Here is a 17,131-nt window from a genome sequence, read left to right as displayed (position 1 = left end):
TTTTTAAAAAGTTGAAATTTAAACAGCAGTCCATCAAAAGAAAGACACCAGAATCTTTTGCAGGTATGACAATTTACTTATTTGTATAAGAAAATGCCTATTTATCTATCCAAGATGCTAGGACTGATTACTGACATTTTAGCTTGGAAATATTTATTCATTTTCTCAGCATCTTAGCTTTTAATATTTTATCTTCAATGTTTTTTTATCTGATAAATATTTCATTCTCTTCCCTCCACTTAGTGCTGAAGATCTAAAGACTTATAAAATTTGCACAACTTAGCTGGCTGTTCTTTAGGCACCATAACTAGAATGGTGCTAATAGAAGGTCCTGATTCTGCAGAAAAAGTAAAATTTGCTTGGCTTCTTTCCTCTTTTCTCATTGCTCAGACTGCTTATCAGGTTTTTTCTCCAATCAGCACATTACTTCCTAGATCCTAAAACTAGGATAACTGTTGTCATGGATGCATTTTTCAACAGGTCAAGGTTGCACTATCCTGTAACATACTTTTAGTCTTTCCTCTGTGTTACTACTTCTGTCAGATTGTGTCAAATAGGTGCTGATTATGGAGAGAGTTATGGAACTGGTAATGGAATAGCTCTTCTTGCATTATCAGAGCTTTCCTTGAGCAATAATGCAGCAAAGCAATACTAAAGACAGGACAAAATTCTTGTTTGCAGTATTGAAGAGTAAATGTAAACAAACCAAGCTGACATTCATCTGTACAAAGGGACTAGGACTTTAAAATGTGTGTTATTGTTACTTCTAATGGAGTAAGGCTCAGTGCTATTTCTTTGCTTGCAAACTTTCATTAATGCAAGAATGAATGTTCAATGGTTTGTTCTGCTGCCAGGCTATGGCTAAATATTAACTTTCAGATTAAAGTTTATCTCGGTTTATGCCAAATATGAAAGAGACAGGAAAACGTAAAAATCAAGATGCAAAGAATCCCAACTATCAACTAAAACTAGAATGTTTAAGCACATTGTTCACTAACTATAGCTTTTTAAAATAAATACATGTTTAGGTAACATCAAGGCCCTAGCATAGCAAGAGAATTGTAACAGAAATGCCACTGTATGTGGTCAATTTTTGACTGCTAATTTTCACAGAAATTAGTATTTTCTGAGGATGTAGTGTCTTTGAAAGGGATAAATCAGAATATTTTTGTTTGAAATATGACCCTACCAAAAAAATGTAATGTACTCAAAATTGTTTAGAGACATAAATGCGTCTTCGTTGCTGAAATGTATGAATACATTGTGTTTTCAGCACAAGCTTTACAACAAAAGGCAGAGCTGAATTTTACTCTGGTGCACAAATTATGAAATAAATGTTGGTTGTGGATTACTTAATCTTACTGAAAATACAACCAAATTCAAAACAAAAAAAAATTACCACATTTAGTTGAGAAGTATTTCTATATGGCAACATAATATTTTAAGAGTAAATTCAGAGAAACAGATATAAAGACAACTGAGTACCTGCCACTACACTTCCACTTCTTTCTCTTTAAAGTTCTCATGGTTCTAGTCCTACTTAGTTCTACTTCCTTTGTGCTGTAGAAGTTTCCCATGGAATCAAATAACTATGAACAAGTATTGACCCTCTAATGTATTAAGCCTTGTATGTAGATCTGTATATAGTATTACAAATTTCAGCATTTTTCAGCATTACAAAGTTCATCATCAGTCAACAGTACATAAATATACTTAACATTTGTAGCAAATATCATCATAGATATTACTGGCTAAAAGTATGGCTGCAAAAACTGAACATTCCTGACTGCAGATTCATATATTCAGAAAACCAATGTCATATTTTGCATAAGGGACAAAAGACATTGCAGGTGTTTCATTTGTAATGAGTTCTCTGGATCTTCATCAGCATATGCTGTGGTGAATTAAAAATTGTCTCCTGGACTGTCCTTGCCTGCCACTGGCATTATGAGAGTTAAAACATTTCTCTGTCATTCTATAGCCTTCCCTTTACCGACATTCTTTGTTAATTTTTTTCCTAAGAAAATTCAAACCAGAAAGACAAAGGACATTACTGAAAACTTAATACTACTTGACCTTGTCACATTAGCCCTGGGCATAAGAGAGATATAAATTACAAAGAAGACACAAAAGTAAAAGATATTCACAAAAAAGCAAGCTATAGCTTCCTTTTTCTGCTCCCATTTAAGAAGCTACCAGAGCAGGTCAGAGATAGACTTTACGTAGTTTATGTGGCTGCATCAGAAAACAAGATCTAAGAATAGTTGCAAGCATGCATCAGAGAAAATAAAGATTGTGTTTCTGAACATGAATAACAGTTACTGTTCAATATGGTCTAAATCCTGCTGTGCAACTGCTTTTCCCCAGAAAAATTAGCACTGATGATAATAAGCAGTTAGCAAAAAGCAGGGCAAAATAACTAAAATAAATTTATCATAGATCTGTAGTCAAAGACTAGATTTCTTTTTCATTGCTTAAATTAAAGACAGTTTAGTTTGCATATTTATGCATATTTATGAGCGGCAAATACACAGAATACAGGAAATCTGTCAGGTAGCCATTTCACTTATTGAATACTCTAGTAGGAGTACTTCAATTACAATACCCATGATGCCACATACTTAGAGATAACCTTATCACCAGCAAAGAATTACTGAAAATTATTTTAAAAAATCTAGAGTGGTAAGGATAGGATGATGAAAACCACTATATATCTATAGGTTTTTTCATTAATCACTTATTTCAACATCCAAAGACATTTAGATTTATCATGATAATTCTGGAAAGCTGGTCAAATTCTCAAAATATTATGGCTTGCTCAACTCTCATATCTGAGAAATTCAGTAAAAATACAGATATATTTGAGAGAACAATGCATGCCAAGAAAGAACTTAACCAACTTTTGAGCATTTCTAATAAAAGCTTTTCAGAAATAATATGCATCTAGATGCAAAAACACAGGAGCAAAGTGTTCACAACAAATTTGACTTGGGACAAACCATTTTCCCAAAATAAAAAGAAACTTTTGAGATCACTGTATTTTTTAAAAATATTAAATTTTTATCTATCTCACTTAGGTTATCTTTGTGAAAAGCAAGAGATAGCAAAAAAAGGAATTTTGTCTTACTAGTACCACATTAAAATAGGAATGTTAGGAGGGATTTTGCCTTTTTGAAGTTGAAAAAAAAGGGCTACCTGAACAGCACATTTAGTGTCTCACTGTAAAACCTTTAAATGAAAAAGACATTACTAGTAAGCTACATAAATTAAATGTATTGTAAATATAAATGCCACATGAACTCTTAACACATATTAATAATTTAAAAATTTTACACAAGGACAAGGTTGTTTTCCCCTACACCTAAATCTTTATCCACAGCAGAAGAAAAAGGAGTATGTCCCTTTTTTAAACTAATTTAATAGTTGTGTCCTCAGCTGCTATAAAATAAAGAATGGATCTTCATAGTCCCAATTCTGCAGGAACCAAGTCAAGAGAAAATTCATCATTGCCTCTGTTCAATTGCACATCGATCAAGAATATTCTTTGTATATAAAAGTCACAATAAAATACTTAATAAAAGCAGCAGTGGTGAAATAGCTGTCTTTTTTCTATTTGAAGGAGTTAATTACTACCTGTTTTAATTCCTTTTTAGACTGCAGGTTTAAAACAATTTAAAACAACTAATTTTTGGAGTTTTACCTTTGACAATTTCAGGTTTATGATGCAGACAAAGCATCTCGGGAATAAAAGTGTCCTGTAAATTAGTGTAAGAATTTTCTTTTTACAGTACCTTACTTTCATAAATATACAGATTCATAGCATTATCATTATATTGGCTTCCTGCAATCAGTAGAGGAAATGGCACTCACTGCACACTTGGAAAAAATTCATAAAATCGCACTGGCTGTAGGATAAAAGTAAAGAAACAGTTTTTCTTTCAACAGCTTACTCCATTACATTCACTGTTTCTATGGAACATCAAGTTACTTATGCTATAGCACACACATATGGAGCTGCTTATAAGTGTACATAAAATGACTGTAACAGAGCAGGCTACTGAAATGCCAGGAATTTTGAGGCTTTTAATATGAATTTAAGGCTATCTTGTCCTGTTTGTCACAAAGATTTGACATAAGCTATAGATTTATCAAAGAAAAATGGGGAATTGTTTGGGGGCAAGATGTATACTTATTTTCAGCATATCCAGTCTGTTGATGGAAAAATATCTACTTTCTCATAGCCCAGCAAAAGGAATTCAGCAGACCAAATACTACATCTCTGCTTGGTTACTGGAACACCAGAGCAAACGCTACAATGGACATTAAGAACTGTAAGATGATGGGATAGGAAAGTGACTGAAGGTACATCCACATGGCCAGTCCAGCACAACCTAAATCCAGAGGCTGCATTCAAGCTGTTCCTGAGATGTGGTCCCCTGGAAGGCATATGAGATCTTCCAGTTTTGCAAACACTTCATTACACACAGGATAGCTGCACTGGAGGACGAAGAGGAAACTACAAAAATATAGAACCACATTATTGTGTGTTCCACAAAAAAAGCTAAACAGGACAAGGAACAAAAACCTAATTAAGAATAAGAATTAAATCAAGCAGTGTGACTCAAAATCTAATGCTTAACATGTAATGCTCTTGCTTAATCACAGGCAGAAAGCACTTTTTCCAGACTCCAGAAGAATTAATAGGGAACAAAAAATCCCAAACCCTAGAAGTCTGAGCAGGAGTTGAAGATTAGTTTCTGTAGATATTTTATTTACATCCAAGAGTCTCCATGAATAGTATTTCACTAGAGATGTTATGAAAACAATTTGAAAAGTTTTATAAAAATATAGGTTGTATATACTTAAATCATATTCAATTTCCATAAAGGACATTGCTTATGAAAACAGGACTCAGTCTTACACATCCTTTTTCCCACAGGCTCCCTGACACAATTGGCTCTGCTGAACTAAATGTCACATAGGCTGGGATTCTTCTACTCGATGTAGGCACCTACACATGAAGTGGTCATTTTGATTTTTTTACTAGTCAAAGAAGATGAACAGGCACTTTTAGGCTATGATTAGTCTCAAGGCAGGCAGCTAAAAACAGCAGATGAATCACCCTTTAGAAACATCTATTCACTAACAGGAGACTGAAGTAATTAGTTGAGAGTGTATTTCTATATATGGTATGTAGTATTCTGTTTGTTAAGCTGAGATCAGTCTTATTCAGAATAAAACAACCACAGCATAGAAAAATAATAGATATTAATTTAAAATTAATTTTCCTATTAACATACTGAAAATTCTAATAAATGCTTCATATTTTTTTTAGTAGAATTTAAATTAATAAAAAGGGGGGTGGGGAAAAAAATATTATTAATCCAGGATATCTGGTCATTCTACCTCTAAAGACGTATAGCTTATCTTAGAAAACAAACATAAAACTAATTACTGAGACCTTGAGTGCATGATCCAGTTTTATGCTGCTTGTCTCAATCCTTCTTTATTTTATACCTTTTAAACAGAACCATAAGAGTGAAAAACTAAAGCAAATATACTTGTTTTGGAGGGTATTAACATATGTATGTAAAATAAAAAACATTCTTATTTGTCCTTTCTAACTCTAGTACTTGCCCTTAACTTAGCCTTCAAAGTCTGTTTCGAATAAGCTAGCTGTGAAATATGAAGTTTGACAGACATATTCTAGAAACAATTGCTAAAGAAAGAAAGAAACCCACCATGGTTTTAATAATGCCCCAATGCTCAAGAATTATTTTCACATAACATCTAAAACAAAAAAATTAATTTACATAGTTAATGCTGTTTCAAATTTTCTTACATAGAGGTAGCCAATGTAATTACATGCCAACCACATATTTTTATTTTTAAAGAATATCCCAAAAAGATAGTAAAATTTCAGTCATATTGAGAATTATACTTTTCAGACAAGTCTTATGTTAATAAATTCTTCTGGATCAGTTCTGTAAGTAGAATAATGTTTCTTACCTATTTTGAGACAGCAAAAGAATCTGCAATAGAGGCAACCAATATAAAGAAAGTATTCTCATAGAAGAAATGCTATTGTCATCCAAATACAGCTCTCTTAAGAGAACATGATTTTCCAGTCTTGGAAGCTAAATAGAAAGGAGATGGTTATTTAAGATTAATATAAATTAGAGAAACAACAATGGAATGCTTACCAGATGCTTTTCATAAATCATTACTAAGTACAAGCAAAACTTACATTTTGGATATATGTATCATTTTCTTATTACATATGTACCAGTTGGCACACATAATCTCTATATGTCAGGTGGTAAAAACTTTTTAATGTTTTCTATCACACCAGAATGTTTTCTATCACACTAGTCAACATAAAAAATTTAAGGAAGAAAACCTCAGGAGCCCAAGAGTCACACCCTTACTATGTTATTCATGCAGTTACTTGCTGCTTATTGACAATGCTTTTCATCACATGAATTCATAGGAGAATAACTGCTAGTAAATACAATTAAGCACACAGCTAGCAAACAACTTTCCTATTTTAAATGCTGCAGCACAAAATACAAGTTTTGGAGAATCATCATACATTAATTAAGCATGATTATTATCAGGGTAATAATAATGATATTATCATTACATACAAGTAATGGTAAGAAGCAATCACTTACATGTAACAACAATTATATCATTATTACCAGCCTGTTATAATTATCTTAATATTATACCAGGACTTATAAGTAATAATAATCTTTTGTTACACAAAATCAGAATCATATAATATAAACCAAAAACTAGATGCTATAAATGAAGGAGGAACTATAATCACTGAGAGTCCAATTTTTCAAGGACTTGGGAGTAAGAAAACAATTAACTGCTAGCCATTTGTATTTTTGAAAAATCACACTCTGATAAGGGGAAAAAAAAGTCCTACTTAAGAGCATGAAACATCCCACACCAATCAAAGAGCACATGCTTAGAATGCTGAAAAATATGCCTGTTAGCAAAGATGTATGCACAACAGCCACTAAATTCAAAGCTTTTACCTCCTGGAGGTTATTGCCCTGCAACTTCAGCACTTGAAGTAGGCCACAATTCTCAATGCCTTCAACTTGTGTGAGATGATTGAAAGAGCAGTCCAGGTGAATGAGAGTAGGTACCTCACAAAGACCTTTTGTGCTGATTAACTGATTATGATCCACAATTAATTGTTGAAGATTTTTCAGTGACTCTAGACCACCTGAAAATTCAAGATTTCAGACACAATGAAATAAAAATCTCTTGCCATACAAATGCTAAGAAAAACTCAGAATTTTCTGTATATTTTCTGATGTAACAATATTTCTTCAGCATAGGGTTTAAAAATAATTACTATATTTTGACCCTATCACATATACAGTGCATATGGTTCACACATTTCTGATTCAGTTAATCAAGCAATAATAACAATTCATAATCTCTTTGGTACTTCTTTTGGAAGAGAATATTCTTTTAGTGATAAACTAAAAGTACTTACTATGCTTTAACAACTTTACAACTGCTCTGAACTCTGTGAAATGCTAACAGTCCTCTTAAAAATCATCTATATCAGGAAAAAAACCCACTATGTTTAAAAGTTAATTTTTATTATTTCATTTTTTGAAGGTTTTTTTGTTAATGTATTATCAAGGTTAGAAAAAAACTGCATTAAAACTTAGGCCAGTAACACTGCTATTATTTAAGTTAGTCTTGTTTAAATAATTATGAGAAAATATTTTTAATTAAGAAATTTATAAAGAAAATCTAGGGCCTTTAAGAACAAAGCTATAGTACTATAGCCATTCCACTCTCAACACATTTACTCCTGCCATCTACATTACAGAGCATGCAATCTCTACACAAAAGAAAGGCAAAAGAATTCCCATCAACATCTGTTTGTTTCATAGAATGTAACCCAAATCATCCTTACAACAGCAAAAATTACATTGTCTTCCCACAGTCTTACACATGCAATGGCACTGATCCATCTAACTTGCTACAGGACTGAGCAGCTTTTCTGTATCTCTGTAGTAAAAATTCCTGTGAAGGGATGTCCTTTACAAAACATATCTAAAATAAGGATTTTCTGATTTTACTTCTGTGTCATGTATTCTCAGATAATTTAGTTAATTTAGGATTATTTGAGGGAACACTTTGCCTCATCTTTGCCACCCAAAATTTCACAAGTTCCTCAAAGGAAGCTGGATGAGCTTTAAAACAGTGAATCTCTTTGTGACTATCCTCTGAAAACAGACTAGACTATTAAACAGAGATCAGTTTGCACCATGGAGTATCAAGAATACAGAAGTAGACTTAAAACTGAAAATAAATTACAAGGAGAAAACTGAAGCAAAAAATTAAATACCAAAACAGCAGTAAATTTAAAAAAAAAATTTAAAAAAAATTAAAAATGGAAAGCACTTAGTAAAAAGAATGCAATTGTCTGACATTAAAGTGATATCATCATAAATATAACACACATGTCCTATAATGTAACTTCAAAACTGCACTTTAGCAAATAAATGTACAAATCTTTAATTATTCTGAAAAATTCCAAACATGCCCATGACATCACTACCTTGATTGCAAGATCCTGATCTGTATTTTTCTTTTTTGCTTTGATAAAATTAAAAAAGGAACCAGCACCATCTAGTGGTTTCAGAAACACTTTCATGTTCTCGTGTGTTGGCTGCCAAGATTTCCTTGTAAGAGCAGCTCTTACATCTCCACTTTTCAGTTACCAGCTTAGCAGTAGTGGAAACTTAAAAAGCACTCTATGAGCCTGGAGTGGGACTTAGAAGAGAGATTGCATACACAATAAGACAAGGAGGTAAAACAGGATCTGGAAATTTTCTTCTCTGCATGCTGCAACAAAGCACCTTTTTTTTTTACTCTTGATCACCTGAATGTCATTCAGAATATTCTGGAATTATCAAATGCAGTCCAACAGAAAACACACAGAGAGAAGAACGTAATACAAACAGATGGTATTTTACTGGTTCTCCTGCCTATATGCAAAATTAAATATAAGCATAAAAGTCTTCTGCTCATTTCCACAAGATACTGTGTGATTTACATACAATGCAACAAACAAAAGTTATAGCAGCCACAGGAAAATACTTTGTTGACAAATACATGCAAGATTCAAGGAGAACTTTTACATAAGTTCTCAGCAATTTGCAAAGTGCAGCTGAAGTCTGCTAGCAAGGGACTCTCTAAGCTATTGATTCAGTTCTGAAGTCACTTCTGTGTGTGACAAAGACAACTAAGAACAGAGTGAAACCTGACAGCGAACATAAAATGAAAAAAATAACCCCAAATAAAGCCCTCAACAAAACAAAACAAAACAATTAAAAAGGTATCTGATGAAAAGAAATCCTCTCTGGGCAAAAAGAGTATATTGAAACAGCATTTATGATCATCCGTGGTTATGCATTGCTCTTCTTTGAGCTGCCGGGATTTTACTCAGCATTCTATGGGAGTATAGATACCCTACAGAAGTGTTTTCAAAGACTTGAATCAGAATGCTATTACTTTTTGTGCATGAAAAATTTTAAGCAAAACATTAATTTTCAAAATACAAACATATGCACTCAACTTCAGCGTGTTACTGTCACAATTACTTAATTTGTGATCATGTATTCTTACGAAAAAAAAGCATAATTGAGACTATTTCTCTTACTGCTATTTTTAAGAGGTTTTTGGCAACTCTAATTTTCCCTCTATTGATGCTATATTTCAATGACAGGAGAAAATAATAAAAAGAGAAATAACAGTATGCCAGAAATTTCCTACTACAAATCATTAAAACTTAAATATTATAAACATAAATAAATTTCACTGCATAGTACTGGAGTTGACAAAATTGCTAAGGGACATCCTGCAAGATTTATAGATGAGAGGGATATCCTAACTTTTTATAATCCACAAATCCATTTTTATGCATTCTGTGCATCTACTTAATATGTTATGATATGAAATAAATCCTGTATTATGCAGCTGTTTTAACCTAAAATCCTCAAAGCAATTCCAGAGAGGGAAAAAATCCCACATTTGAAGATTTGTGCGAACATTTATTTACCCACATGAATTTATTAGACTCAGTAACTGTAGCAGTTCACTGTACAAAAGAGAAAGTACTGGAGGATTTTACTCCACTTGGGGTATATGAAGTTCCAACACTCCATACCAATGCCACATTCTTAGTGTCATCCACTAAAACAATGTCATTCTTACAGTAATCTTGCAGACATTTTTATCAAATGAGATCAATCTGAATAAGAATCTTATCAAAGACTATTTGCCACAACCACACAGATTAAACTTTTTAACCATTTTATTATACTGTTCTTCATTTGAGTACTGATATGCTTTTACAGATAACATTGATTTCTCAACACTTTTATTCTCACATATTAAAAATTTTCTTCATGAGTACTAACATTTATACATATTAGCAAAAAATATTGATAGTATCTTCATCAAAATCTCTACATCTATAGATTTTTTTAAGCTTTCCCATTTTTGCACCCTTGCTGTTTATCACAGAACTGTATTTTCCATGTTCACAGGGTTAATTAACAGTCTTAACAGTGGAACTACTTCTTATTTACAAGTCTTACGTGAATGTGTTTTGTCTATGAGCTTAATAATTGTTTTTAATTATTTTCCTACTGTCCAGCAGACTCGAGACAGGCAATACAATTTCTACATAACTACTTACTGTGCCAGTCAGGAACACCCTGGAATTCCCTGCAGCTGCATAGTTAGGCTAGCTTTGCTTTCATTATGTCTGTAGATAAGCTGAACTCAGGCTACTCACATATTCCAGCTAATTTAGTGAAGATAATATTAGTGGCCATTTCAGAAAGATTTTAATTCTCTCTGACTGACAAGAGTTACATGGCCTGCTAGATGGAATACACAGCAGCAGCTAAGTCATGCTTTAAGATGCAGGTTTTTTCCAAAGTCTGTCTCCTTGGGCTTAGCAGTTGACTGGCTCTAAATCCAAGGGATGTATAATTCTGAATATAAGCTGCAAAACTATTGTTATGCAAATTTGCATAATTTTCTTACCAATTCGAGTGATTCTATTGTAGGAAAGTTCAAGATTTTGGATATTTTTGCATCCATCTAAGCCACAAACTGATGAAAGACGGTTCTTACTCAGAATGAGAATACAGAGATTTTCCAGATCTGCACAGTCAACTACCTGAATGTCATTCTCCTGCAATAAAATAAAATGAGAATATTAAATAGTATCTGATATTAAGTAGTAGAACTAAGTAAAAATATAGCAGATTGCCTTCATTGTTTTTTATCATAAATGTATTTTTATCATAAATTCTTAGTTAGGAGTAAGGGCATCTCTATTTTTCCATTAGGAAAAAAAATCACGAGTACTAGAAATGACCTTTTGTGTTCTGCTGCAATAGAGTAAGTATATATCTTGAACTTCATTCTGGCTCTGAAAATGCTCAAAGTTGAAACAAAAAAAGCATAAAAAGAAATTAAGAACAGAACAGTCTCTTCCATATATGTTTTCCTACCTCCTGAAACCCTGGGAAACTGAACTAAAAACTGCATAGAAACATCATATTTACTAGATGCTAATGAAGAAAGCTGTAATTTTGCTGGAATCCTATTTACTAATAGCAAAAGTCTGCATTTATAGATACTTTGGCCACAAACATTAACACTATTCTATGCTAATACTCTTCCTCCAATGGATCCTTATATTTAAACATTCCCTTCTCCAGATCATTATAATAATTCTTCCTCAGATTTCTCTTTCACTATTTGCTGTGCTTGGTCTTTTCATCTGGAACATTTTGTTGTTAAAACACATTAAATTAAAAATGTGAGCAAAGTTGTTTCATGTAAATTGCCAAGTTCTGGAACAAAGATGTAATACAGAGAAAAAGTTTTCTTTAGTCGTTAGGCTCATTTAATACATTGGCCAGTAGCAAATACCTAATCACTAGACCTCTAGTATAATTCACAATAAGTACTATTCCTTGTGCATATATGTTACTAATTTTAATTAATATTCAAGGTGTACAAAGGACACTTCCGTCTACCTATTTTTGCTCAAGCTGAGCACCTGCTACGGTGAACAGCATTTGTCTACACATCAATCAGAGACTGAGGTAATGAAGATCTATACTAATGTTAATCTTTGATATTTTCTCAGTATTGGTTGAATCATTTGCAGCATGTTGTATTATGCTATTTGTACTGTAAATCTGCTGGTATAACTTTGTTCACATTTGGGAGTATTTTGTTGCTTTTCCTATGCTCTTAAGGCTAAAAGTTATATATTCAGTTGTACATAACTACATAATCAACTAAGGAGCAAAAATGGCAGTTGTCCTCATTTTATAACAGAGAATCAAATATGCTTGGTACCTCCACATTGATATACTTCAGGTCTTTGCAGCTACTTAGTCCTTCCAGTGCAACCAGTCCACAGCGCCTCAAAGTCAAAACTCGAAGATTTGAACACTCAGATAAGGTTGAGAGGCTACAAGCTGGCAAATCTTCGAGAGTAAGCGTTGTGACCTACATGCATTTATTGATAAATAAAACCAATGTTTTGTATATTGAACATTCATTGCACAACATCATATATGGTAATTTTCTTTAAGATGAAAAGGAGAACGAAACTATAATCTAGTAGCATCTTATAAAATGCAACCAACGAATGATAATCTTTTCATATAGAAAAGAATGGCAATGATAGGTTTGATTTGCTCAATGGGAGAAGCTAACATGAAAACGATAGTCACAGTACTGTAAAAAATGAGTGTAGAAAAGACAAAAATATTTCAGACTAGAAGTGTGTGTAGCCTAGTAGGCCATCCTCAGAATGGATATCAAGATGAGACCACAGAGCAAGCACACAATGATAAGTTAATAAGTGTTAAGTAAAATAAGTCCAAGCAACCAGGAGATGTCCTTTATGGCAAAACACTATCTATAAGCATATCAGTAACATCTTGTTTCTAGAAGAGACTGTTCTTCTCAAAATTCTGAAGGGGCTAGTTGAGCAGGAGCTGAAATGTGGGCCTTTATACAAAGGCAAAACTTTGTTAATTTAGCAGAAAGTAAGAGTTCTTGCCTTTAAAGTGTTATTAGTTATTAATCATCTGAAGACCAATACCCCACCAGTCTGCTCCACAACACTCACAGGAATTCAAAAGTCATTATCATTGCCCTTATTCTGCACCTGGGCATAGGAACTCTCACAATATCTATTTCCTGTTCAACAATAAACAGCATTCTGTCAACATTCCAAAACAGAAAAAAAGCCAAAAAAAGGTGATACGTTTGTCTCCCCATTTCATTCTCAAACTTTCATATAGCTACCTGTTGCAAGGTCCTCCAAGGGCCACTATGAATTATCTTTTCTGTACTTAGTGGAGGCATCTTGATAACTGAACTTTTCCTTAGTAGTTTTCTTATAGTTGCTTGTTTTCCTTGGATTTCTTCATATATTTTAGACCAAGATTTGCATGTGTTCATCCAGTTTATTCTCTTCTTTTCAATATCATCAGGAAAAATTACTTTACTAGAAGAATCTGCCACATCTTGGCTACTGTCCCAGGTGTGTCTGACTTCTTCATTAGCACTTTCCATCAGAAATAAAGTTTTCTTCATAGTTTCATACTGAGAAAATCGATCTTTAATTTCTCTGTTATTAGCATTTGGCTGGACTTTTGGTGGGCTGCTGCATATGCAGTTGCGCAAGCAGCATATGCAGTTTGCCTTATTTTCTACCATGTCATTAGCACCAAAGTTAAGAGGTTCACCCTTTGAAATATGACCATTTGAAGCTTTATCAAGATAACTTGTTAGTGAGTACTTTTCTTCTACTTGTGTTACTGAATTAATGTATAAGTTCTCATTATTCACTTGAGAAGAGTGTTCCTCCTCAGAGCCCAGCATACTTGGTGTCAAATTTCTTTCTGCTGTAATCATCCTATTATTTGTTTCATCCATCATTTCAGCATGTTTTTCTTTTGGTTCCTCTACTTGTTTATTTAGTTCCTCCTTCTCTTCTCTTATTACTTTCATATTTTCTGTCTTATGATCCTTTTTTATGTTTTCTATGCTATTTTCTACATTTTCACTCATCACAGCTTCTACTCTTTTTTGTTCTATTTCTTCTTCTCTTCTTATTTGCAGTTGTTTTTCTCTTTCCAATCTCAGGCTTTCTTTCTTTTTCTCATATTCCTCACACCTCCTCAACTGTTCCAAATATTCTTGTCTTTCAAGTTCTTCTTGTCTTTTTCTTTCCTCTTTTCTCTTTAATCTGTTTTCTTCCATTTGCCTGTTCAGTTTTTCCTCTCTTTGCTCCATTTCTCTTTCTATTTCCTCTAGTATTTTCTGCTTCTTTCTCATTTCATATTTCCATTGTTTTAAAATGGGAGCATATTTTTTACGGACTAAAAATGCTCTAAATCTAGCTTGGATTTTCACAGCTGCTATATTCTGTTGTTCAGCCAGTTGCTGTCTTTCTTTTGCTTTCTGTTCCTCCAAGGCCTTTTTCTCCGCTTCCATTTGCAACTGTAGCTTCCAGATCAATTCCTAGGCCAAAACAATTAGGATAGACTTCAACCACTTTTAAAATGGGACAGGTATTGGCACATATTTATCATTAATAAACAGAATCTAGTATAATAACTGTTCTTGTATATATTTATTCTGAAACATATAACAGCAACCTCACAGTCTTTTGACAAAATCTCATTGTACAATCTTACCTTACGTTGCTTCATTTTGTCTCTCCAAGCCTCCTCTTCTTTCCATATCTCATCTTCTATTGCAGCTTGGCGTTTCTGCACAACAAATTAACTGAAATGAATACTGTACAAAACTCAGAACAATACAAAACACCCTCTCTCCAATCTCACCCATCTTCTTGACTTTCCAACAATTCAATTTTGTGAATTCCTGAATTTAAATGAGAATGTGTGGATCAAAATAAACAACAGGACACTTGCATCAGTAATGTAGCTTTGGTAATGTACTAAAAGATGCACATCTTCAGAAAGTCAGCATCTTGAACTGACTCAAACATCTGCCACCTTCCTCTCCAAGATCTATACTACTATTGAAAACTGGTTACTAAACTACTCAAAGTACAGGAAGAAAACAGAAGCATATTTGAACAACAGCACAGACAATCTCTCTTTAATTGCACTGGTATGTACTGATAATATTAAAATCATTCAAATGGGAATTTTGCTCAGTAAAGCTAAAGAAATTTTTGTGACTGAAATTGCTTCTCAATGGAAAATGAAAGTTCAAGTCTACTTTCTCACCACCTGAAAATAAATGGCATTTCCCTCCTTGCCCAACATAACCTCAATCAAAAAAATACTCTCAATGAGACTGTAAGTTAGCAGCCAGAAAGTTAGTTCCATAAGTAACTAAAAAACAGGCTGATCCAGAACCACGTAACCCCTAGTGGAACCAAGATATATCAACCAGATCAATTATGGAGGATCTGAAGGAAGTAGTTGAAAGAAATCACTTTCAACTTGGAACATGAAGTCTCCCAGATGTCTAAGCACTGTTTTTCATGGGCATTCAGAAGCATGCTGTTCAGAAAACAGATCAGGCATCTAGATCCTTCTGCAATGTGGAAAGCTAGATTTTACTTCTCACCTCAAAAGAGCGTTCCTGCAACAGCAGTATCAAAGAGCCTAAACGTGGCCATGCACTTCTTTCTCTAGAGAAAGCCACCCTATATCCAAAAATGATTTGTGACAGCAAAAAGTCAAGAAGGCCTCTTAGTTTTTCTGACCTTTTGAAAACAGAGCTATAGTGAACACTGAACTGGCCTTCAGAGATCAAAGGCCTTTTCATTTACTAAGCCCTTCCTTACCATTTGTGGCTTGAATTACCTTGCTGGTGCCAAGGTCCCCACCTCTTCAGAAAGCCACAAATTAGTTAACTGAAAATGTAGTGTTAATGCACCTTTCAAAACACACTTATTAAGGCTAAATAATAAAATTCTGTGGCTTCACAAGTACTGAGAGTTACATTTCTTCATGTTCTTACACTCCTTTATCCTTTATGATGCTCCATCCAATATAGCCAAATATGACTAGATAGTCTGAGAGTGCAACTAGTCAGTGTGTTGAGTCATCATCTGTTGTGGCAGAACTCAGTAGATGAAGCCTGATTAAATTTCACAGATATCCCAAAGATAGGAAAACCAAGGATTGTAACTTTTACCTAGATGAAGAACAACACCAGCATTGCTGAAATGAATAATTTTGGTTCTGATTACTTCCATTAAGATTTTAACATTGAAATGTGAAATTAGGTGGGAGTTCCAATCTAGCTAAGTATTTTCTATTAGGGCACAGTAACCAGTTTTCATTTGTGATTAATTTCAGCATGACTCTCATTTCTGGTACTTTGACTGTTTTCATAATATAAAAACTTTGTAAAGGCAAAGCTTGAGGAATAATTGAAAATTTTGCATAGCAAATTCACTCGCTACTGATTAAACAGTAAAACATAAAAATCAATGGACTATACTTAAATATGTTTCACAGCTCACTGGCAACACAAGTAGACAGTTTAGGACAGTCATACAGTTTAAGATAGTAGTCTCTTTTTCACATTAGAGCTTGAAATCAGGTTGTCTTGACTGGAACATATTGACTTAATATCATTCATTACCTTATAAAGGAGATCTAACTTTATGCTTTCAGTCTCAAATTGCTCCAGATGCTGCAACTTTCTTGCATGTTCCTCTTCATTCTTTCTTTCCCATGACTCTCTCTCAGCTTTCCACTTTTTCATCTTCTCATCTTCAAGCTCAAATGTTGGTCTACACTCTTCTTCTGCTTCACAATGTGCAAGACTTATGTTCATTTCAAGACCAGCTATTAATCAAACAAGAAAACATTTAAATTAATTTCCTAATAAGCACTGGGGAACACTAAACAGTCTTAAGGTATTTCACAAGAAAAAGATCCTATGTTGATACAGCCAGCAATATATATCTGATTTCTATATATATTATATAATATATACAGGAAATCAGAACTACAGCACAAGTGCTTGCCATCAGAGAAGTTTTATTATTATA

At 33.4% G+C, this 17,131-nt stretch overlaps 1 protein-coding gene across 3 annotated transcripts in view; it reads right to left on the bottom strand.

The window, feature by feature from the left end:
- LRRIQ1 (leucine rich repeats and IQ motif containing 1) overlaps positions 1 to 17,131 on the bottom strand; it is a 101,571-nt gene that overhangs the window by 79,548 nt on the left and 4,892 nt on the right. For 2 of the 3 annotated variants that reach the window (XM_079304970.1, XM_079304971.1), the window contains exons 6-12: positions 16,720 to 16,925; positions 14,787 to 14,861; positions 13,390 to 14,610; positions 12,430 to 12,582; positions 11,098 to 11,248; positions 7,050 to 7,243; positions 6,010 to 6,137 (exon numbers count right to left, since the gene is read on the bottom strand). In XM_079304970.1, coding sequence (XP_079161096.1) covers positions 6,010 to 6,137; positions 7,050 to 7,243; positions 11,098 to 11,248; positions 12,430 to 12,582; positions 13,390 to 14,610; positions 14,787 to 14,861; positions 16,720 to 16,925 — 2,128 coding nt within the window. The remainder of the gene's footprint in view (positions 1 to 6,009; positions 6,138 to 7,049; positions 7,244 to 11,097; positions 11,249 to 12,429; positions 12,583 to 13,389; positions 14,611 to 14,786; positions 14,862 to 16,719; positions 16,926 to 17,131) is intronic. The other variant, XM_079304972.1, reaches the window with a different exon arrangement.

Source organism: Erithacus rubecula, assembly GCF_903797595.1.
Source record: "Erithacus rubecula genome assembly, chromosome: 4".
Lineage (NCBI taxonomy): Eukaryota > Metazoa > Chordata > Aves > Passeriformes > Muscicapidae > Erithacus > Erithacus rubecula.
The sequence above is the reverse complement of the archived record's forward strand: the minus strand, read 5'-3'. Positions and strand labels throughout refer to the sequence as shown.